At 40.4% G+C, this 23,873-nt stretch overlaps 1 protein-coding gene across 1 annotated transcript; it reads left to right on the forward strand.

Moving 5' to 3' along the window:
* Positions 1 to 4,666: 4,666 nt before the first annotated feature.
* LOC123934587 (melanoma-associated antigen B16-like) lies at positions 4,667 to 5,689 on the forward strand. The gene has a single exon (XM_045994741.1). It carries the CDS (start codon positions 4,667 to 4,669, stop codon positions 5,687 to 5,689), a length of 1,023 nt encoding a protein of 340 aa, XP_045850697.1.
* Positions 5,690 to 23,873: the final 18,184 nt, after the last annotated feature.

Genomic DNA, 23,873 nt, shown 5'->3' on the forward strand with positions numbered 1-23,873 from the left:
AAGGAAGCTCAGAAATGTCTCAGTATAACCCATGGCCCTGGCAGCAACAATTTGCCAACATAAATCTCAGTAGGAAATATGGCTTTCTGTTCCGTTCCTTTCACTGCTCATGTAGCTTGCTGCCGGGACTAACAGAAGTCTCCTGGGCAGTCACCCCAGCATCGCCTTAAAAAGAGTATGAGAACGCAAAACAAGGTAACTGATGCTACCGATTCCTACCTTAACTTTTACCCCACCCATTTTTAGTTCCTGTTTTTCTGACCAGAGCCAGGATGGTAGACAAAAACTGGGAATAGCACGAATGTCAGACATTACATTCAGAGCATTAGGAATTAGATTTCCTCAACTAACTTAATTACGGCACGCTATACAGCACAGAGGCAGCCTGGGGTCCAGCTTAGATAAATGAGTGTGTCTTTTCCATCTGTAATTGGTCTGTCAAAACAGGTTTTTAGCAATAAAGAACCACAGTCTTGGGACAGATGGAATTCACACATTCTACTCATAATGCAACATACATAATGGCGTTCAGATGCCAAACTCTCCTGTCCCATTCTCTCAGCTGCCAATGCAGGTGGTGTTTACCCCAAATCCATTTCCCCCCAGGATCACCATAATTGGTACTTAGGAAAAAAAAAACCTACCTACTTGGCTCAGATTAACACTTCCAATGTGAAGGTCTGTTTTGTGCAGGATTTATGTTCCTTCCTAGTATAGCCCTGGCCTTTTGGATGAAGTAAAGAGTTCCCCCAGCGAAGAGCAAGCCTTTCCCTAATGCCAGCCCTGAGCCGGTTTTAAGCTCTAATTCAGGCCACAGAGACCCAGGTGTGATTTGAGAATTTGCACGTGTGCCTCTGCCTCATTGGTGAAGCCAACAACCTCTCCTTGCTGGCCGCAGCTTCTCTCACATCTTTGCCCTCCCTGCTCTCGGTGACACTTCCAAATTCATGGGATTTCCCATCCAATCATGACAAACCCATATTATAGGCAGGGAAATTAAATTTTCTTTCTTAGTGAAAATGACCTGATGAGGTCTCGTGTAGTGCTCTATTTTCACTGAAAGGAGACAGATCTACTAAAAGAGAACCATTAAAAATCTGCCTTTTAAAAGGTAAATAAAAAGATTTCTTAAAACCTTCAGCTGTACTATCAGAACCTCAATCCTTCCATGATTTTTTTAGATGAAGTTAACTCTTATTTTCTGTCTAAGGAGTGCAAGTGAGACTTTCATGGGTTTTCATTGTGCAAATGCTTATGATGGTATTTCTCAAATAAGCAGTTGTGTCCACTGGAGTTAGGAGTGAAGAGGTCATTACGGTATCTTGAGAAAGTTATGGGGAGTAGAGAATGTTCTGATTTGAATGGCTGGGGACACAGGTTTTATTAATATGAGGAGCAGAGCCTTTTCTGCGTATTTTCATCTTCCGGGTTTTAAAGTAGACTGGACTCCCCAAAGAGAATCTCGAGTTTTAATACAGACTTTCAAACTTTTTTTCTCCCTTTTGGAAGCTGGGTCTGAGCCTCTGGTTTCAGATCACGTGAGTGTGAATCCTGCTTTTGCCTTTTTCTAGTTACAAGCCCACTGTCATGTTACTTAACTTCTCTAAGCCCAAATCTCCCCATTTGTGAAACTGAGATGACTGTAGTCCCTAAGTCATAGGGTCGTATTGATGATTAAATGAGAAATCAGATGAGATCATCTTCATCCCATCACCAGGCTCAAGCACATTCTCAGTAACTGTTTCTTGCTGTTGTTAATCTCTGAACGTAAAAGGTTGTGGATTTTACCTAATAGGTTCATGGAATAAATTTGAGGTGCCCTATCATGGAGCCATCAATGTCTAAAGAGAAACAAATGACCCATGAAGCTAAATAAATAATCAAATAAACATAGATCTTAGAGCAACCTAATAATGGGGTATTTTATAATAAGCTTTGCCATGGCCTCACAGAGTGAATGTGAGTTAAAATTTTCCTTGTCTTTTTAGGCAATGAGCAATAAATTCATAATCTCTATTTTCTATGACTTCTCCATTTAAGTGTGACCTGCCTGGTAGGTTCACACTGATTATTTTAAGAATAATTAGCTAATCAAATCTATTTAAAATTTTTTTTCATAGTGCCTTTATGGGGAACTTCATCAAAGTCTAGCATTCAAATCTGCTTCCTAGGATCTGGCTGATAAGAGGAGGAAAAAATCTTAGGCTCACTCTTGACTAGTGGGGGGCTTTCTAAGTCCCCCCCTCTCTTTATATATATATATATATATATATATATAAAATTTATACATGTAAACATATATACATATATATGTGTGTGTGTGTACACACACACATATGTGATTTTGTAAATGCACATATGTATTACAAATTTATGATGTGAACATTAATCCCGGAGTCAATCTGGAGGTAGAGATAGTTGGTATTCCAGTAAGATGTGAATTAAAACCACAGAAGTAAAGTTCTATGCAATGAAAAGGGAGAACAATAAAAATAAAAAAGTAACAAACAACAATAACAGTAAAACCCAACAAGCTGAATCCCACCAGAGCTATGTAAAAGTAGGTTTAGCGGTTTCATCTATTCAACACTCTCTTCTTGAATGCCAACTATGTGCCAGGTATTTTGCTAGAGTTTGAGGATAAAAATGAAAAGGATTTATTCACAAACATACGTGTAAGAGACTACTCAAGTAATCTGCCCAGGCTTAGGTCTAATGAGTAAGGCCAGACCTTGAACACGTACTCTTCTGTCCCTAAAGTCCACTGTTTTTCCCACCGTACCAAGTCGCAGGCCCACTGGCATCCGGTCATGAATTTTCTCAGATCCCTTTCCCTGACTCTGCATATATCTAGCTTCTGTGGGTCATGCTGTGAAGTGCTGCACCTCTGATCTTGAAGGGATCACTCCTGGACACTGGAGTCTCAGTGGCTCAACAGAGTCAGAATTGTCTTGGAGCCTCCATGCCTCACTCCCTCACCTCTGCCCCCCACAATCCCAGAATGAGATACAGCCAATGAATGACCAGTGTGGGAATTTAAAAGCCCAGCTCATTTGCCACAAGGCACCGTGAACTTTGAAGTTGAACTTATGCTCCAGAGCTCCCCACAAGATCAGGCTGAGACCTCGCCTGGAACCGTATCTTTGTTTGGCTTCTTTTTCTTTTCTGTCATGTTGCCTCTACCTTCTCTCTGGTTTTACCCTGGGCACACTATCACACAAATTTTCTTCCAGGGTCTGCTTCTTGGAAACCCTGACTTGAGACACCTATGTTATGATATGAACCATGCATTTTATTTTCACTTTATCTTCATCTAGATTTTAACCACACTAACTACAGGATAATGGGAATATGTTATTAAATGAGATTTTTAGATCATATTATGAATATGGAATTAAAATTAACCATTTGAGATCATTGTTTAATCAATTAAATGTGCATATATTTTATTTAGTGAGGGAGGAGTCCCAGGCTGAGGGAACTCCTGACTCCAGAATGGAGGGAGCTCTAAGAGTTCCACACCACTGTCAGCAATGGGCAGTTCCAAAAGAACTATCAGAGGCTCTCTCGGATTCCAGCCTCTTAGGAGGCCGACTGTGGCGAGGATCTTGGTGTATGGGGCACAACCTCAGTTCCGAGGAGGGAGGACTCACTGGCCCTGAAGGGATTCCAACAACCTCACTAAATGCGTTTAATTACCCCGGAATGTAAGGAACCCAACAGAACCCCACAGAACCTTACTCCTGCTCTCAGCCCTGGGAGGACCCGGACATAGTGGGAGGAGCAGAGGAGGAGCAGAAGCGGAAGGAACGTCCCTTAACTTCCGCTTTCCAAGTTTCGTCTCGAAGGCCGGTACTGAAAGGCGTGGAGTCTATCGGCAAAAGGAGAAGTCCTACGACTGGTCAAGTGAGGATATTGAATGAGGGAACCAACGATGCCAGAATAGAGGGACCCCCTTAAGTAAAGCCCTGAAATAACTGTCAGATGGAGGCACCCACTGACTGGGGCCTGAGGAATCCAACGGTGGTGAGAGCCGCGGGGGGGGGGGGGGCACAAGTCAACAGAAGGAGGACTGAGTGAGGACTGAGGGGACCCATCCTCCAGAACAGAGGGGCCCTTTAGAGCTCGACTGTCAGCCCTGGGGGGATCAAGGTGGAGCTGGGGGTGGGGGAAGGGCATGCCTGGTAGTGCTTTCCCTTTACTTTTCCTCAGGAGTCTGAGTGTAGCCTCCAGTCTGCCGAGGAGGAATCCCAGCCTCTACCACAGTCAAGGTAAGATACTCGGTGAAGACTGAGGGAACATCCACTCCACACTGGCAGGAACTATACAGATCCCAACCCGTATCATCAGCCCTGGGAGGTGTTAGGCGGGGGTAGCTGGTAGCATAACCCCACTTACCCTGTTGTCAACTGTGGTAAGCCTTGGCTGTGTCAGCCCGCTGCACCCTGAGGAGCCTTCTTACTCCACCTGCAGCTTCTTACCGTTCAGGAAAGGAGACCTGTGAGGCTCTAGAGTACTGTTCTCAGGAAAAGATGGGTGGAGACACTTCCACAGTTGAGTTTACCAGATGGGGCCACTCACATCCTCCCTTTCTCCCTAGGTTGTGGTACCCTATCATCCAGCCTCGTGCCCACATTCCTCCCTGCTACCACTAACAGAAGTGAGCATGTCTCAAGGTCAGGAGATCCCAAGCTGCACACAGGAACAACACTATGTCCCCAGCAAGAGCCAAGGCCTGGAGGCTACACAGGTCTCCAAGGCTGTGGAGGAGACTTCTCCCTCCTCTGGTCCTCTGATGCCTGGCAACATGGAGGAAGCTCTGGCTGCTGGAATACCCAGTGCTCCCCACACTGCCTACTCTTCTTACCCTCTCATCACAGCCGTCTCACCAAGCAAATCAGGTGAGGGCTCCAGCAGCCTAGAAAAGGATAATAGTTCTGCTTCTTCATCAAAGCCCCTGCCCGACATTGAGAATTTCCCCATAGACCCTCTTGATGAGAAGGTGACAATCCTGGTGCAGTTCCTGCTGCACAAGTATCAAATGAAAGAGCCCATCACAAGGGCAGATATGATTGATGTTATCCAAGAGTACAACGATGAGTTCCCTGAGATCCTCAAGAAAGCCTCTGAGCGCATGGAGCTGGTCTTTGGTGTTGATATGAATGAGGTGGACCCCACCAACCACAGTTATGTCCTTGTCAACAAATTGGGCCTCACTTACGATGAGAGGCTCGGCGGTGAGGACAGCATGCCCAAGACCAGCCTCCTGATAATTGTCCTGGGTGTGATCTTCATGAAGGGCAATTGTGCCACTGAGGAGGAGATCTGGGAAGTGCTGAATATGATGGACTTATATTCTGGGAGGAAGCACTTCATTTTTGGGGAGCCCAGGAAGTTCATCACCCAAGATTTGGTGGAAGAAGAGTACCTGGAGTACCGGCAGGTGGCCAACAGTGATCCTCCACGCTATGAGTTCCTGTGGGGTCCCAGAGCCCACGCTGAAACCAGCAAGATGAAATTGCTGGAATTTCTGACGAAGATCCATGAGTCCCACCCCAGGTGCTTCCCATCCCAGTATGAGGAAGCTTTGCGAGATGAAGCAGAGAGGGCCCGAGCTAGATCCAGCAGCACCCATTCTGGTGCTGGATCTCGCAGCTCCTCCCAGCCCTCTCAGCCCTCCCAACACTAGTGCTGGCAGGGACATATTCCTCATTTTGTCATTAAAACTAGCAAATGAAAAAAAATATTAGCAATCAATCTTCTAAGTAGTGGGGGAGTTGGGGTGTGGCTGTAGGGAACACAGTGCGTAATATCTCTGTGTCCCTTGGTTAACACAGAGGTTTATCTTCTTCATGGGGTGAGTTTGGCTTCAAATATTGTTCCCTTTAATACACCATTTCATTAGCTTTAGAATCTAAGTTTATGAATGACACTGGTCATATGTTTATTACTATTTGTGAAATTTAAGAATACCAGTTTTGCTTATTTGTAAAACAGATTTGTAAAATGGACCGTTCTATTTTGTCATCTGAAAAGGTCAATGATATTCCAACAGGTATTTTTTTGGAAGTGTCAGTTCAGCAGTAAAATAGTTGGGGTCAAGGAAAAAAAAACCCTAAAGGTGGTCAAAAGATACCAAAACATGGTGAACTCTTAGCCTCTCCTAACCCTTTTAATCTGCCATTCTGTAAAATTAAACAACATATGCTGGCATTGGCTTGGATTATTTAAGAATGTGAGAAATAAATCTTAATAAATTATACCCCATGTACGCTGCTTTATTTGTTCCCCAAATATTAATTCACTATCTGCATTTTAGAAAGCACTGTGTTAGTGGAGATGCTAGGATAAATAAGACTTAATACTTGCCCATAAAATTTTAGATTTTAGGAGCAAGAATCATGTAAAGACAATAATGGTTGAGTATCCTTTAATACCAAAAGAAAATAAAAAGGAATGAAGGGGTTGAGGGGGTATTTGAATGCAGTCAAGTTATAAGCCTTTCAGTGGGAGGTAATTTTAAATTAAACTGTAGTACACTAGCTGAGGCTATGGGAGTGGTGAGCAGGGATCAGACCCTCAAATGGTATGATTCAGAGTTGAGAATGGAAGGAAAACTGTTCTCAGCGGCTACTTTGGTTGGACAGATCCCACCTGGGACAAGAATGGGAGATATCCTGAATTCTTGTTCAACTGCAGTTGAACACAATGCACATGCACAAATTAGGTGTTTTATGAACATCATCTTCAAGGAGTTTGTGAGAAATAAGGATGACATTTCCTTGAGGTGAGATACCCAAAAGCCACTAGACTGGCACTCTGCCCTGGGCTCGGAGATGCAGAGCCCATACCATTCATTAAATGGGTTATGCTCAATACAGTTTGGCGAACTCTAAGCAAGGAGGAGCTAAGTAAATGAAAATAGGGACAGATTATTGGAAGGGCAACTGGGAGGGAAGGATCCACATAAATTCTAGGAGTAAGGAGTTGCATTCAGTCGAGATATACTCTGTCAAACCCAAATTAAATAATATATCCTCCACTGGGGAAGATTTACTAAGGTTTTCTTGTTAAGCAGCCATTTGGGCTGGTTGGGTGTGCTGTGTCCTAGAACACTGCATGTTTTCTGACATCTCCTGGGTTAACAAGTCCCAGAGAGGAAGGCACTAATGTCTGGGGTCAAAATCATCATAGTAGTAACTGCTGATCATCAGAGACGTAAGGCATACCACACACCATGCCAGGGGCTTGACATACAACACATACATTTTAACGGTCATTCATACAAGACCAGGCTGATCAAGCCCATTTCATAGACAAGACCATGAGACTTAGAAAGTTGTGAATGTGCACAAATCGCAGGCCTAGTATGTGAGAGAGTTGGGACTACACCTCCTGTTTGAATTCTTCCAGAGCCCATGCTATTCTTTCTACTCCTCCCAACCTGGGGATAAACCTCTCATTTTTAAAAGATTTTATTTATTTATTTGACAGAGAGAGAATGTGAGTGTGTGAGCACAAACGGGGGAAGGGGCGGGCAGAGGGAGAGGGAGAAGCAGACTCCCTGCTGAGCAGAGAGCCTGCCTCAGGGCTCGACCCCAGGACCGATCTGTCCTGGGATCAGGACCTGAACCTAAGGCATATAGATGCTCAACCAACTGAACCACCCAGATGCCCCCCCGGGGACAATCTTCTGTTAACTCACTTCTCTTCTCACACCTCCATAATGCTTCTTCAGGGGTAAAAAGAAGGACCTTGTAGCCAAAGTACAAAAAACAGATAAAATGAAGGAATGTGAAAACGAGAATCACACACAATTTGGGCATTGTCTGTGGGGTTCATTTACCCAGAATGCTGCTGCCTCATCCCAGGGATCCTCGAGAGCTCCCTCTGCTCAGTAACTGACACGGTGTGCTGTCCCAACACCTTCCCATGTTAATGGTGCCCTTCCCCTGAGTCTTCCCCAATCGCCCTCCTGTCCAACTCTGGAAGCTGACCTGCTGCCCAGCCCTTCACTGCGTCTTCCTCTGGACACTGTACCCTACTTCCAGCAGAATAGACAGTCCGGGATCACCTACCCTCCCCCTGACTCAGAGGATTCCATTTTCTGCAGGCATCTCCTGGCTGACTGTCACCATGGGATCCCTCTCCTACAACTTCTTCTCAAAAGATTTTATTTTATTTTGCTCTATTTTATTTTATTTTATTTGAGAGAGACAGAGAGAGCATTAGTTGGAGGTAGGCTGGGCAGGAAGAGCCAAGGAGGAAGGAGAGGGAAGAGGAAAGAGTCTCAAGCAGACTCTGCTGAGCATGGAACACCGATGCGGGGCTCATCTCACCACATGAGATCATGACCTGAGCTAAAACCAAAAGTCGGATGCTTAACTGACTGAGCCACCCAGGCGCTGCAACCTCTTCTCTTTAAAGAGTGAAGCTTAGGTATGTGGTCATTCCCTAATGGGCTTCTTCATCATACTCTCAAAGTGTTTAACAAGTGGGCTTGTGAGCATAGTCTAAGCAGGCACAGAACATACTGTGAACTAAGAGAAGTTTTTGAAACTACGTTGATGTCTGCAGTACAATTTTAATGGGATATCCTATTTGGGACTAGTCACTGAAAAGATATACCAGTGAGTAAGCATACCTACATGGTCAAATACCAAAACTTCCCTCTTAAGAGATAGAGCGGGCAAAACTATGGAAATCACAGCATAAGCAAACATCTATAAAACCCGAGTCTAAATTTCTATAACCCTGGAAGTCCTAGGAAGCAGGAAGAATGGAGATGCCAAGGATTACTTCCTTGGCCTAACATGCTATACTGATTAAAAACGATAAAAGAGATAACTCACCATCCTTATGTTATCTCTAGCTCGTGTACTTTCCCCAGAAGAAAGTCCTGGTTTTCACTGTGCCTGATAGCACTGTACAGATGTTGAAGGGCACTCAGGTGGTGTACAGCACACACCCTAAAGTTAAGATAGTGACCATGCAGCAAAAAGAACGAGGTAATTCTCACCCGCTGAAATTACAGAGGGATTTGCAAAGGGCAGTGCAGAAATATGCTACTCAGTGAAGAAGGGTGAACCTTTCCTGCAGGGATTTACAGAGTTCTTTTAAAAATCAGATGTGATCCTATACTTGAAAGCACGCTCAAAAAACATGGCCAACTGCAAGGTGAAGAACACGCTTCACAGAAACTACTCCGGGAAACAAAGAGGGTTATTGTCCTAACAAACTATAAAAAGAGCACCTATTATGTAACAATTAAGGGAAGCGACTGCAAGTGCTCGTGCACATCCTTTCTTGGCTTCTTTCCTGGGTTCGCAGGAAAGCTACATTCCCAGTCTATTTGCAGTTAAGAAAGTCAGGCAGGGATGCCTGGTGGTCTTAGGCTGTAAGTTTTTAGTCTTCTCACTATTAAGTATGGTGTTAGCTGTAGATTTTTCATTAATATTCATTATTCAATTGAGGAAGTTCCTTTCTCTTCCTAGTTCTTGGAGTGTTTTTATTGTGAAAGGGTGTCGAATTTTGTGAGATTGTTAAGCCTCTGCCTTTAGTTCAGGTCATGATCCCAGGGGTCCTGGGATCAAGTCCCCTGGGCTCCTAAGTCAGCAGGGAACCTGCTTCTCCCTCTCTCTGCCTGCCACTCCCCCTGCTTATGCTCTTTTTTCCTCTGACAAATAATAAAATCTAAAAAAAAAAAAAAAAAAAGGATCATGTGACTACTCTTGCCAGAAGCAGTATTTGTCATTTCTGGGCCAATTCATTTGAGATCCAGGATGCTACCTCCACTTTCTTTCATGCATTCAGTAGAAAGATGGAGAGCTCGTGTTGAGACATGGAACTACAAGACAGAAGCAGCCTATGTCTCTGTGTCACCAGTTAGCAAAGATGCACATCAAATTTTATGTGCACAAGAAATAAACCTTTGTTAAGTCATTCAGATTTTATGTTTTATGTTTTGCATCAGCTAGCAGTTATTTTATCTGGATAATAAACAGGTACTATTTACGTTGTTAAGCTTATTTAAAACTTTTAATGACAAAGCTAATAATAGTGCATATATCCTCTTGTTGCAAGTATTTCTAACATCATACATAAATCTAGCCCTTCCCTTTACCATGTTCCTCTAAAACTCAGCTTTCTCCACAGAGGTAACTACAATAAAAAAAAATATGGTGTCTATTATTTTAAAGGTAATTTTAAGCTTTTTAATACATAGATGTGCTATAAAAATGTACTGTGATTTTTTTAACAGACTGGGTAGTGATGTACATACTATTCTCCCACTTGCCTTTGCCACTTAATAAAATGAATGTAGCATCATTCCATGACAACACATATAAATCCACCTCATTATTTTAACTACTCCCTAGGACTTTAAAGCATATATGTTCCATAATTAATTTAACTATTTTCCTCCTGATGGGTGTAAAGTAGTTCCCATTAGTTTCTATGCTTAATAAAACTGAATCAACATCTTTAGACATTTGTTCTTGGGCAAATGTGCAAAGGAAAGACATAGCAAACTGAAATTGGAATAAAGTGGAGAAGGTATGAAAACTGTACATTTTTGTAAATATTGCCAAAATAGCATCCTACATATCTACCCATTAATATTTCACAAATGAATGTGTGTAAATAACTTACACTCTCTTACTTTTTTAAATCCTTTAACTTTTGGTCAAACTTATGAAAAAATAATGTCTCACAGTTATATTAATTTGTATTTCCCTATTTTCTAATCAAGTTGAGCAGAAAATGAACTTAATCTCTTGCCCATATGAAGCTACATTTTTGCAGCCATGTTCTGAGTCACAGGATTACTCTGAACAAGCCTTGAAATTCTGATGTCAACAGGATATTTCCTTTTACACCGAGGAGCAAAGATGTGGTCAGAATAACCAGGTACCAGAGATTTGGGCCAGACAGGACATGCTCAGCCCATGAGGGACATGAGGAAGATGGCACAGGAGACCATTTTCCAGAGTCCATGAGAAAGACCACAAGCAAAACCTGGTCCAAAGAGCATAGGGCAGACTGGGAGTTGCAGATCTGAAAGTTCAGCATCATGTGGAGAAGTGGCCATAAGGGGAGAAGGTGGTGGATGGGGGGGGGGGGGAGAGGGGCATGCAAGGACAATTACATAAATAGGCATGGAAAACTCCTGAGTTACTTCTACAAGCAAGGACAATTACATAAATAGGCATGGAAAACTCCTGAGTTACTTCTACAAGCTGGAAGTTGTCAAGTGATCTACATGGGCAGGTCTAAGGATGAAAGAACCCAAAACTTAGACATCCCACCCTACCTTTGAATCCTCTCTACATATCATCAGGCAGGGTATAGCTGTTTCCTCTGCATCATCTAGTGATTCATTGATGGGTTCTAGTAGAGCAACATTTCCTGATGACCCTGGGGGTTCCAGTGTATCCCTGTCAATGTACCTGGTCTGGAAGCTATCTTTATGTCTCCTAAAGACAGCTGTTTCCTACCTTGTAATATGGTTGACCCCTCTACTGAGGCTGGGGCTATGTGAATGGGCAGGGTTAATGAATGATGACGCACAGTGGAGACAGGCCAGGAGTACCATGAGGACACGGGAATTCTCAAGTTCGGTGAGCAGTTTTAACACTTTGCGTTTCTTCCATGGCAGCCAAAGGCCCTACTAGGGATTTTTCTGAACCGGTGAATGTTACCTCTGGTATTTTGATTAAACTGATTGTTTGGTGATTCATTCATTCATCCATCCATCCATCCATCCAGCAAGTACTTACTGCATATATGCTGGGGGCAAACACTAAGTCAAATAAAAAGAAATAGCAAGGTACCTACTTAGGCTATGGATGCAAGGATGATAAAGAGGAGACAGATTTAAGTTGCAGGAGGTTAAGGACTATGTGAAAGGATAGGGGGAGTCTGTAATGACTCTGAGTTCTAAAGGTTGGCTGACTAGGTACAACTTGTTCTTAGTTGAGACTGATGATACATTTTGAGGAGGAAGAGATGGAAGTGATTTCAGTTAGAGGTAGAGATGAGGAAGGTGGTTAAGTCAGTATGGGGCAGGCAGATGGTAAGGTTTTGCCAGTTGTCCAGGTGGAGATGTCCAGTGAGCAGAAAAAAACATGGGTATGGCTATCAGGAGAGGGTCCCAGGCTACAAAGCATGTCTGGTTGCCTCAGAACTCATGCGAGGCCATATGGGGGAGGAAAGTCAAGTGTTGTATATACAGTGGCCTATATTCTGTTTCCTCCCCTGCCAACACTATTGGAAGCCAAAATTATACAAAACTTAATAAAGCCAGAGAAGAATGTAAAAGCAGAAAGTCCACCCTCATAAATCTACTAGAGAAAGTTTTCCTATGTCCTTAAGCTCTCTTTTCTAAAAAGAAAAGTATCTAAGTATCTAAGAAAAGATAATGCTTTTCTTAAGCATGTATCTGTGTCTTTGTCCTTGTATCACATATGCCTGTGTATTTGTAGCTAATAGTATACATGAAGGTGTTAGATCATGATTTTTCAACCTTAAATCTGCTCTCTTGGGTCCCTTTCATGACCCTACTCTTGACCACCTTGGTTCAAGGCTGAGCTTACACCCACAAGACACAGACACTTATCTGCTCTAATGAATGTGTCTGTTCTGGACAGCTAGCAACTCTGCAGTAACTCCAGTTTCTAATGACACACAGAGCAACGAGCTCGAGGCAATCTTGCATCCAGTTCCTGGAGATGCAAACTTCATGACACATTCTTTATCTAATTGGGGGACAGTGATTGTCAAAATTTTAGACACATGACTGCTTATTCTAGCTGAAGCTTTCCCCAGAAATCTGATCCATGAAACTAAGAAAGGCTGAGCAGTCTGGGTAAAATGGGGACTGCAAGCCTAGAGTCCTGTCCACTCAGCTCCTTCTTTCCCCTGGAGGGCAGTGTGCCCTGACATCCAAAGAACTCTTGGGTGCCCTTCGAACACTGCTGGAGAAGCTGAGTGCTACATGACCCTGCCTCAGACATGGACTTCATCTAGGGCTGAAAGCCAGCTGAACACACAAAACATACCAGCTTTGTGATTTTGTCCTGCCTTCTGTAGTGACTTTATAAGGACACCCTAAAGGTCCTATATTTGGCTTTTTTCAATAAGTTATAAAAATTTAGGAGTTGGAACTATTTTTCAACCACAGTAATTGGCAATTAAATCAGTTAAGTCAACACTAGCTGAAAACCATATCTCCACAAATAAAGACTTGGTCTCTCTCGAGTTTTGGCTGATGGAAGATCAAAAGGGAGGATTCAGAATTAAAGAAAGAAAATAATTCAAGAAAGTGTATTTTTGGCCATAGTTCCAAGTCGTGAACAAGTAACCACCATTAAGGACACGTAACTTCCGACCTGTATAATGAGATGGTTGATGACTGCCTCTCCCGTAGGAACTAAACTTCTGCAAGACAGCAAGTCAATGACAGTTCCAGGCTTCTGAAACTCAGCCAATCAGTGATACCCCCAACTCTGAAAGTCAGCCAATCACCGACAGCCTCACATTCCAGACAGCATCCAATCAGGGGCCATGGTTCTAAAAGCTGGCCTATAGGTAGCAGCCTTTCTCTAGCGACCACAGGAATACCCCTCAATGTCTGTTGGTCCCTAAACTCTCTGCTCCTGAATGTCAGCCAATCCTTGAATCCCCCAACATTTCCAAATCTCATAGAGGGTCACCTATGACTTTGTTCAGAAAGACTGCGCCTTACAAATACAGTTCTCCCTTCAGCCAAATGGGGAGTTCACCTTTTTTGGATCAAAGAGTGAGTTTGAGTTATTCTTAGTCCACAAGGTTAAAACCCTTCTGACCTTCATTCAACCCCTGTTTACGGACTTGGTTCATGACAGGCACGCTGACTGATATGGCAGAGAGAGGTGCAAATTCAGCCTTTTCAGTTCTTGCAATGCTTGTTTATATCAGTTTTTATTTGTGTATGTTGGAACCTCAAAATGCCCAACACAAGTGTAAATGTTGTGACAAATGTTGTGACAAAATGCCCAACACAAATGTAAATGTGACAAATTTTAAAACAGCCAGATATAAATGTTCTTAAAATGAACATTACTTATGAACAGGAAAAGAAAATCTGACTTGAAGTGGTTAATTATTATGGAATTTGTCAAGATTATAATTTGAACATTTGACATTTATTGAATGAGGAACAAGTCCCTTCAAAGCTTTTTGTGCAGTATGCAACTCTTCATTCAATATAGAAAATGATGGAAAGCCAGATATAAACTGGTATACGCTAAGAGCTGAGCATGGGAGATGCAGGATTTCCTCCACTTGTACCAAAGACAGTGAAGAAAATAATGCATTTTTTTGTTCAAGAGACATCCAGATTAAAAAGACTAATCACAGAAGTTGTAATGGCCTTCCATGCTGCACAACATCATCAATATTTCACCTCAAGTTAGAAACAAATTTCCAGGTGCTAGAACAGAATCTACTTCAATAATAAAAAATATAATAGCTCCATTTACTATTACAGAGATTATCAAAGATCGAATTGCCTCAACTTTTTTACAGCATAGCCACAGATGCATGTAATGGCAATTACAGAATACATTTTCCCTAGCCTTGTGAAACTTTTGTCATGAAAAAAGGCTTCCTTATAAGGCCATTATTGTGAGTAAAGTCGTTTGAAAATGCGACTACGGAAACAACAGCAATTTTTTGCAGAGACTTCTTTTTTTTTTTTTAAACTTAGGAGTTAATTACAGTGGTTAAAGTTGATGAAAAACATGCATGATTCTATAGTAGATGTTGTTTGTACTGCCCATTTTCTGCATAATGCCACTCAAACAGCATCTGATGTCCTATTCATTGAAATTGAAGAAGAAGAAAAAAAGAAATTGAAGAGGGGGGTGCCTGGGTGGCTCAGTTGGTTAAGAAACCGAATCTTGATTTCAGCCCAGGTCATGATCTCGGGGTCGTGAGATCGATCCCCCTATGGGTCTCTGCACTGAGCACAGCGTCTGCTTGAGATTCTTTCTCTGCTTGAGCCCTCTAAATAAACAAACAAATAAATACTTTTAAAAAGAAAGTGAAGGCCAGAGGGTTATGAAGGGGCGGTGGGAGGGGGTGGGGTGGGGTGGGAGGTTGAGGAACCAGGTGGTGGGTAATAGGGAGGGCACGTACTGCATGGAGCACTGGGTATGATGCCAAAACAATGAACACTGTTATGCTGTAAATAAGCAAATAAAAATAAATTAATTAATTAAATTAAAAAAAAAAATTAAAAAAAATAAAAAAATAAAAAAAAAAGAGTCAAAAAAAAAAAAAGAAAGTGAAGGGATAGTTATAGAATTATTCTTATTTCAACATTTATATTCTTTGAACTGAGTCATTAAAGTTATTAAGTCACCAAGAATTGGGGGGATTTTGTTAGCATTCAGAAGTCTTCTATTCTCAAAAATCCACTGGCTTTCTTTAACAAATGCAGTTGAAGGACTCTTCAGTTTATTTGAAGCACTGATATCACATTTTAATTTTGAAGAAAAGGTACCCCCCCAAAACTCCTGCTGACTTTTTAAATAAGCCCCTGAGCAAAGTCTGCTTATTTCATGATCATAGTTTTCAATATTCTTCTAGCAAGAGGACTATGTGCACTGAAAGAACAAACAGTATTATTAAAATATTCGATTGATTAAAGGAATTTGTTGAATTCATTAGAAAAAGAATTGATGAAAAATGCCTCCCTTTATGTGTCAAGGCTGTTCTTAAAATGAACATTACTTATGAACAGGAAAAGAAAATCTGACTTGAAGTAGTTAATTATGATGTAATTCGTCAAGATTATAATTTGAAATGGATTTCATCACATGAAAAATTTGATTTAGTAACATGGATGCTCCTGAATATTATTCCAGCAAGAGAACGAGAAGAAGAGAATAACATTTGTTAACAACATTCTTTTTTGTCAGGGGAGGACACTTTTTTTTTACCAAAAGATTTTGTTTATTTTTTGAGAGAATGAGCAAGCATGGGCAGAGGGGAGCAGCAGAGGGAGAGGGAGAAGCAGATTCCCCGCTGAGCAGGGAGCCCGACGTGAGGCTGTATCCCAGGACCCGGGGATCATGACCTGAACTGAAGGCAGATGCTTAACTGACTGAACCTCCCACCCCCGTGGAATGACTTTTTTTTTTTTAAGTTAAGAGATGTAACACAGTCCTGAAGAATGGAAAAGTGAAAGATGCCACGAAAGATGGTATTACATGATTCTATAAAGGTAATTTAAAGAGCAGCTCTCAGGATTATTAACCATGCTGGTACATGTTAGTATACCAACTCATAATGTTACTATTGAGCATATGTTCTCATTAATTAATTTTCAAAGGATAAAATAATGAAATAAGTAAAAGGTGACCACTGTAAGTTATGCTTTAATATAAATGGAAGACAGACTAAACTGCAAAGAATTTTATAAGCAAATTCCATAAAATGAGAAACTTAGAGATAAATCATCAGGGGAATGTAGCTAAAGAAAGAGGTATCTAATTTTGGTGTTTCCTCAAAATATCTATGTTGAAGTCTTAACCCCAGTACCTCAGAATACAATTGTATTTGGAGAAAGGGTCTTTAAAGAGTCAATTAAAGTGAAATCATTAGAGTGGGCCCTAATACACTTTAACAGGTGTCCTTATAAGAAGCGATTAGGATACCTACCCACAGAGAAGACGACTGGAAGACACAGGGAAAAGAAGGCCATCCACAAACCAAAGACAGAAGCCTAAGAAGAAACCAATCCTTGCCGATACTTTGATCTTAGACTTCTAGCCTTTGGAATTGTAAGAAAATAAATTTCTGTTGTTTAAGCAGCCCAGTTTGTGGTACTTTGTTATGGTTGCCCTAGCAAACAAATGAAATAATTCAAATTTAGCTAGGTGCCCTGCATTTTTGGTTGCTAAATCTTGCAGCTCCAGGTAAGGGAAAACCAGAAGTCAACTTGCCCACATTGTACCCACCCTCAAGAATCGCAAGAAAGCCTGCATGGATGATGAACAAGAGATGGCTTCCAGTGCTCACTAATGTCCAAGAACAAATGATTCTTGTCTCCCACACACTGATACAAAAACATGAGGAGAAAAGTACAAGAGAGCCAACCTAGAGGTTGATCTCACTCATGAATGTGGATGCAAAACTCTTAGACATGATCAAAATTTACTTTACCTGCACCATATAAAAAGAACAATATACTTGGGGCAAGCTAACTGATCATTAGAAAGTCAGTTAATGTAAATGACTGCTTTCTGGTAAAAAGAAAATTCGTACATTTGATTTAATAAAAAACAGCACTTGATAAATCTGAACATACATTCAGGATTTTAAGAAAAGGAAAAATCCTCTTGGCAGCCTAGTAAGAGAAGGGAGTTCTTTAACTTGTTAAAGATGATCAGTCTTTGATGAAATTCTGAAAGATTTTCATTTGAGATAATGACACTCTATATGGCAATTCAACACTGTATCGCAGATCCCCACCTCCACAATAAAGCAGATAGTATAAACAAAATATATTGAAATTATACAGGATGAAATAAAATTGCCATCAGTCATAAATGATATGATTGTGTATGTGAATAATCCAACATAATCTAAGGAAAATATATGACAAATAATAAAAGTTTTCTGGTTATTCATTACTTGTAACAAAATCAACCATATTTCTACCTATCAGGAAAAAAAGCTGAAATGTAAAATTAAGACATGCAATCTGCAAGAGGATTCAGAATGCTGAGTATCTTGGAATGCATTTACCACAACATGTATATGACCTTTACAAAGAACTTTTGTAGCCTTAATGAGGGAAATTTAAAAGACTTAAACGGGAAGATATGCCTTGTCAGGAATTAAAAAGCACAGTAACAATCTCATTACATGATCCCCCTCCTGCATTTATTATATATTTTAATTCTCACAACCTCATAGGATTTGGGTTAGGTGTTACTGCCTTAAACTTCTAGAAACTGTGGGTCTATAAATTCAAATAATTTACCCAAGGTCACATAGTAAGTAGCAAGGCCAGAACTTGAATACACATTTCTCTTTCTCCAGTCCCTGGTTTTTGCACAATATCACTCAAGTAGACTCTGCTAGTGTCCTGCCCATATATCCTTAGACATCTCTTACCAACTGTGTGTGTCCCTTGCCAGGCTTCTGTGTGCTTTGCTGCTGAGGTGTTCACACATTTAACCCTCGAAGTATAATCCTTGGGCATTGGAGTTGGCTGGCTCACACAGAGTCAGAAATGTCTAGCAATTTCATATTCCTTCCAATTTTATATTCCTTCCTCTAAAACCCCAGATAATCCATGGCTTCCTTCCCAGTACAGAGAATTGGAGTTAGAAAAGGAATTTTACATTCCCTCATCCAGTCCAGAATGGTCCACAGCTAACGACAGAACAGCTCCTTTGCTTTAAAGCCAAAACACTTATGAGGTGTTCTTTATGCTCCAGAGCTCCCTGTAGGATTAAGTTAAATCTGAGATCTCACCTGAAATGATACACTTACTTGGCTTCTTCCCCTTTTCTGTCCTGCCTCCTTCATTTCCTTAACAGTTTCTCCTGGAAGCAAATCCTTAATAAAATACTTGCATCTGCAACCTTGGTTTATCTGGGAGAATGTGACCTATGAAACCTACACTGTGAGATATATTTACTTCAGATTCATGGTTTAGATAGTAAGCTCCGAATCAAGAGAATATGCTTATTATATGAGCTTTATAAACTATATTATGAAATTGGAATTGGAAGTAATAATGTTAAATTATTATTCGGTGAGAATACTAATAGAATATTTACATAATTCTTTTAGTGATCTCTGCTAAGTAATTGTATCTACTTGGCTTTCAGTTTTCTCTTTTGCTAAATGAAAGGATGGGATCCAATATTGATAGGCTAGTGGACTTCAAAAGGAGGTGGTTATGTCCCCCAGAAGACATGTGATAAAATCTTGAAACCTTATAGCCCCCTATGACAAAAAAATGATCTGGCCCTAAGTATCCATGGTGCTGAGCTTGAGAAACCCTGATCGAAGCTTGAATGTGTCTCTAAAATTCAGCTATTAACCCTATCTTCATCTACAGTATGTCAGATCATGATTTCAATGTAATCTCTGCATTTTACTGCTAGGAGAAATGACTGAACCCAGTCAGATCACCTGGTGCCCACCAGTTAGTTACTGGTCTGTTTAAGAGCAACTGATGGTCATTAGGGTAGACTACTTCTACGTGGACACATAGCCTTTAAAACTGAACATTCAGTGACCTGCTTGCAACTCTAGAACATACTCCTTTAAAAATGAGGAACGGAGAATAGAGATTACCCAGGGAAAGCAAATACAATGGTAATTTCTTTTTACGTAAAGTGGCATGGGCAAATTAAAGCCTGTCACGTGCCATTTTATGACACACAATAATCGTAGACAGTTTAATTAAAAAGCTATATGAACAGTATGCACTTTTGACTTTTTGTCTTAATCTTGGTAACCAAGAGAAACTAATTTAATACTCTTAATTTACTGTTCTTAATAGAGCAGGTTTCCAATCACAGTTGCCATGTTACAGTTTTATAGACCAGTGAACACATTAAAATTAGCTGTAATTAGAAGTTCGTTTGTTATATTTACCAAAAAACTTCCTACTTCTATTTTTTTTTTTTTGACTTAACACATATTGTGGTCACTGTGAAGTGCCCACGTTAAGGTGCCATTAGAATAGCCGGAATTAAATGAAGTAATACTATACTACCTATTTCTGTATTTTATCCTTTTTAAAGTTTAATTGTTTTATAATGAAGCATAACATAGAGCCAAATATGGGTGCAAATAAAGAAGTATTAGAATTCCACGAGGGAATTAATTCCACAAAACTATATACAGAATTTCTTTCTATGAAAACATCACTCTGGATGAAATAGAGAAATATATGGAAGGACAAACTATTTTGGATTAATAACAAGAAAAATGAGATAAAGACATAAAGCTGGATTCCAAAGACAGACACTTGGTTATGCAGGCTTTACTCTTGTTTCCAGGTTCAGAAAAGGAATGTAAATAAAATAAAATAGGCCTGGAGGGCTGTGAAATGATTCCATGTAGGATGGATCAGGCTAAGAAACTGCTTCACTCAAACCCGGCCCAGCAATGGTGTAACAAGCTTTCAAGGGACAAATGGAAAATCCCTCACTGGTCCTGTGTTCAATATCGGAACATTGAAGCTTTTGGAAATTAAGACTAGGATATCATGTTTTATGTATCCTTCTCAATGTGCTACTTGATATTTTACATCATATTTCTTTATAATCAGCAGGATTTTGCAAACTACACCTTGAAGATCGGGAACTGGAAATGCAGAGGTAAGTTTACACAAGGCAGAAAGACCTAATGTGGTCTGTGCTATGGTCTGAATGTTGCTTCCTATGTGAAATCCCAATGTCCACAGGATGGTATTAGGAGGTGGGGGCCTTTGAGAGCTAATTAGGCCCTGAGGGTGGAACCCTTGTGAATGGGATTAGTGCTTACAAATGAGACCCCACCAAGATCCCTGGCCCATTCCACCAGGTGAGGATACAACCTGAAGTCTGTAGCCTGGAAGAGGGCCCTCACCCAGCCATGCTGGCACCTTGATATTGTACTTCCCAGCCTTTAGAACTGTGAGAAATGAACTGTTGCTTATAAACTACCCAGTGTGTGGTATTTTGTGATAGCTGCCCAAACAGACAAAGAAGCAGTATTCAAACTACATTGTTTTTCTTCATATTTCCCATGACCCATGCAAAAAATAGCCTACAAATTCTCAAAAACAATACCGAGCACATTGATTTTGTATGGTCATACCTTCACTACTTAAGATAATTTCTGATGAAAATACATGTGTTTTAGTTAAATCGTTAGGTAACTTTTTTTTTTAATATAAGGGAAAAAAGGTACATCTATTTATAGAGTGTACATCAAGCCTGGAGATGTAGAAAAGCATATAGACTATAATTAAGGACATCTTCCCTCTGTAAATTAATAAAATAATGCCATCTGTGTTTCTAGACTTCATGCATACTGATAGAGAACAATTTCTAAGAAGTATCATTAGGGGGAAAGAAAATTGCAGAACAATTCTGTACTACTATATTATTACATTTGTAGAACCTTCAAATACACATTATATACAATGAACTCATAATAAACTTCTACAGTGATAGAGATGAGAGAGGGGACTGAAGAGATCATTCTAACCATATGTCTCTTAGTTTTACAGTGTGTAAATGGGTATAGAGCACCACTTCAGATCAGTAACAAATCATCTGCCAACACTTCACACCTGGTCCTGATGCTCCAATCACTTTGAGTATAAGGGTGCAATGGTTTCCTGTAAAGGGTCCTGATTTCATGTGACGTGGTCCTGGGCTAACTGTCAGAGACCTCAGTTCTAATCCTCCCTCTGGCACAAACTACCTTGGTGATCCTGAGGTAATCACCATTCCCCTACACTCCAGCCTCCCCATTCATAAAATAACAACCTCTAAGGTCTTGTCCTGCTTTATTATTTCAATTATTTGTCAACTGATCAGAAGTCAGGTAAAAGCGTGCATCAACCCACGGGACCTATGTCGGCTCTTCATCAGCACTACTGGTAAAGCAGTTTCCAGTGAGACATGGACAAGGTCATGCAAACGATATTTATCACAAGGCCACATTACAGCTGAAAATACAACTAATGACCCCTTTTTCTGAGTTATTTTTGCTTTCCTTTCAATGATGTTCCCAGGCCAGCATTATTACCATACCTGGTGAATGAGAAGATTGATGAGAATCTAACTGCTCAAGTGCTCCTTCTTGACAAGATCCAACCCAGGACAAGTGTCCATAATCTCCCTCGGGAATATGAAGCACAAGCCCAGACTGATAAACAGCCCCTCTAAAATCCCCATTACTGATATTCCATGTGGGTAAGTTCTCATTTGCTGCAGTCTACTAAATAAACCTGACTTTGACTACAGGTATGTTCCTTGCTGTCTTTGACTACCGAAATACAACACGTAAACAACAGCAAGAGAGTTAATCTAGATCTTTGAAAATGGTCTTGTCTGTATTCTCAAATTATCATCCCATTCCTCACACCTCCATCATTTAATTATCTTGTCCTTTCATTCTTTCACTGGTAACTTTAACATATCCACAAACTGCAGTCAATTACATTCAGCAACATTACTTAGAGCCTTTAAAAGATTTGTGTTAGTTATTTACTGCTGTATAACAAATTATCCCAAATCAAGTGACTTAAAGCAACAAACATTTATTATCTCTGTGGGTCAGGAATTTGAAAGTGGCTTAGCTGGGTAGTCCTGACTGGTTCAGAGTCTCTCATGAGATCCTGGATCCTTCCTGCAACCTCACGGAGACCTATATAAACTGCTTAATGTAAATTAGTGTCTTGGAAATCTATTTTCCTATTGACAGGTGTCCCACTGAATAATTATAATCCCCTCACAGGCATTTTAGTATGTATTGTAACTAAATATAGTGTCATATGTAGGCCTCCTAATAATCCTGTGAATCCATTTTTCAGATGAAGAAACTGAGGCTTAGACAAGTATCTTGCCCTGTATCATATAGCCAGGGGGAGGTAGAATCAGGATATGAGAACAAATTTATCTAACACCCCACATGGAGCTTTCTGTAAAAGATCAGAACTTCTAGAGAAAATACATTTTATAAAAATAAATAGGAGAGAAAGAATTAGGAACATTTATTAATTAGGTCCTTACTGGATAACATGAATGTTCGCATGCATTATCCACACTTAATCAAGTCTATTCTCTTATGTCATCAAGTCTGTTTACAATCGCTAGTCCAAAAATCTCTCCCTCTTGGTAAAAATGACATTTGAAAGATTTTGGAAATAATAGTAAACTCATGTCACCAGGACTGCCAAAATTCTCTCATCCATGAGTAAGCACAGAGGTCCAAAGGGGAAGCCATTATATTTAGTCTTGGTATCTTTTGGTACCCTTTTCTACGCTCTTTTCTTTCTGAGTACTTTTCTATCTCATTTCTTGTCTTTCTATTGAACAGAGAAAGATCAAATATATGTCATGCCTGTTGATAAAATGACTATAGCATGAAGTTGGAAATATTTTATTTCTTCTCTGCTTTAGCATTTTGAGGCATTTATTTCTGTGGGTATTCAGAAGAGAGCAAGAAAAGGACTCAGGGAAAGGTACATCAAGTAGGATCTAAGACTTTATATATTTATGTGAAAAGGAAGATTAAACTGCACTTAATTTCACATAGTTTTTTCCAACACTGAAAGGCACAGATATCATAGAAGGAAGAATCACTGGTAATACAGTTGATATAAAACTATACTAAAGGTGGGTCACACTCAGTGTTTGGCTCTCAATGCACTTTTAAATATATGTCAAGTGAAACTAGGCACATTTTCTTTGATCACATCATTAAATATTAAGCTGACAGTGTGTAGAAATAATTCAAGATTTGGAGTCAGAAATAAAAAATTTCAGGTCCTAGTTTTACCATGACTAGTTCTATAACTTTGGACAACCTGTCTACGACTCAGTTCCTCTGTAAAATGGGAGTAATGATAATGCCTATTTTTCCTGGTTGTGTTAAAGGTTAGAACTAATGTAGAAAATTTGCCTAGCACAGGGTAAAGCTCAGGAAGTGGGCTTTAATCAATCCTAGTTTACATTTTTTTATTGGCTTAGAGAAAATGTGCTATTTTAGGAGTGCTATAAAGAGAATGTTCTGGGGCACCTGAGTGGCTCAGTCAGTTAAGCATCTGCCTTCAGCTCCTGAGGTCCTGGGATCGAGTCCCGAAT

This window comes from Meles meles, chromosome X (assembly GCF_922984935.1).
Source record: "Meles meles chromosome X, mMelMel3.1 paternal haplotype, whole genome shotgun sequence".
In the NCBI taxonomy this organism is placed as follows: domain Eukaryota; kingdom Metazoa; phylum Chordata; class Mammalia; order Carnivora; family Mustelidae; genus Meles; species Meles meles.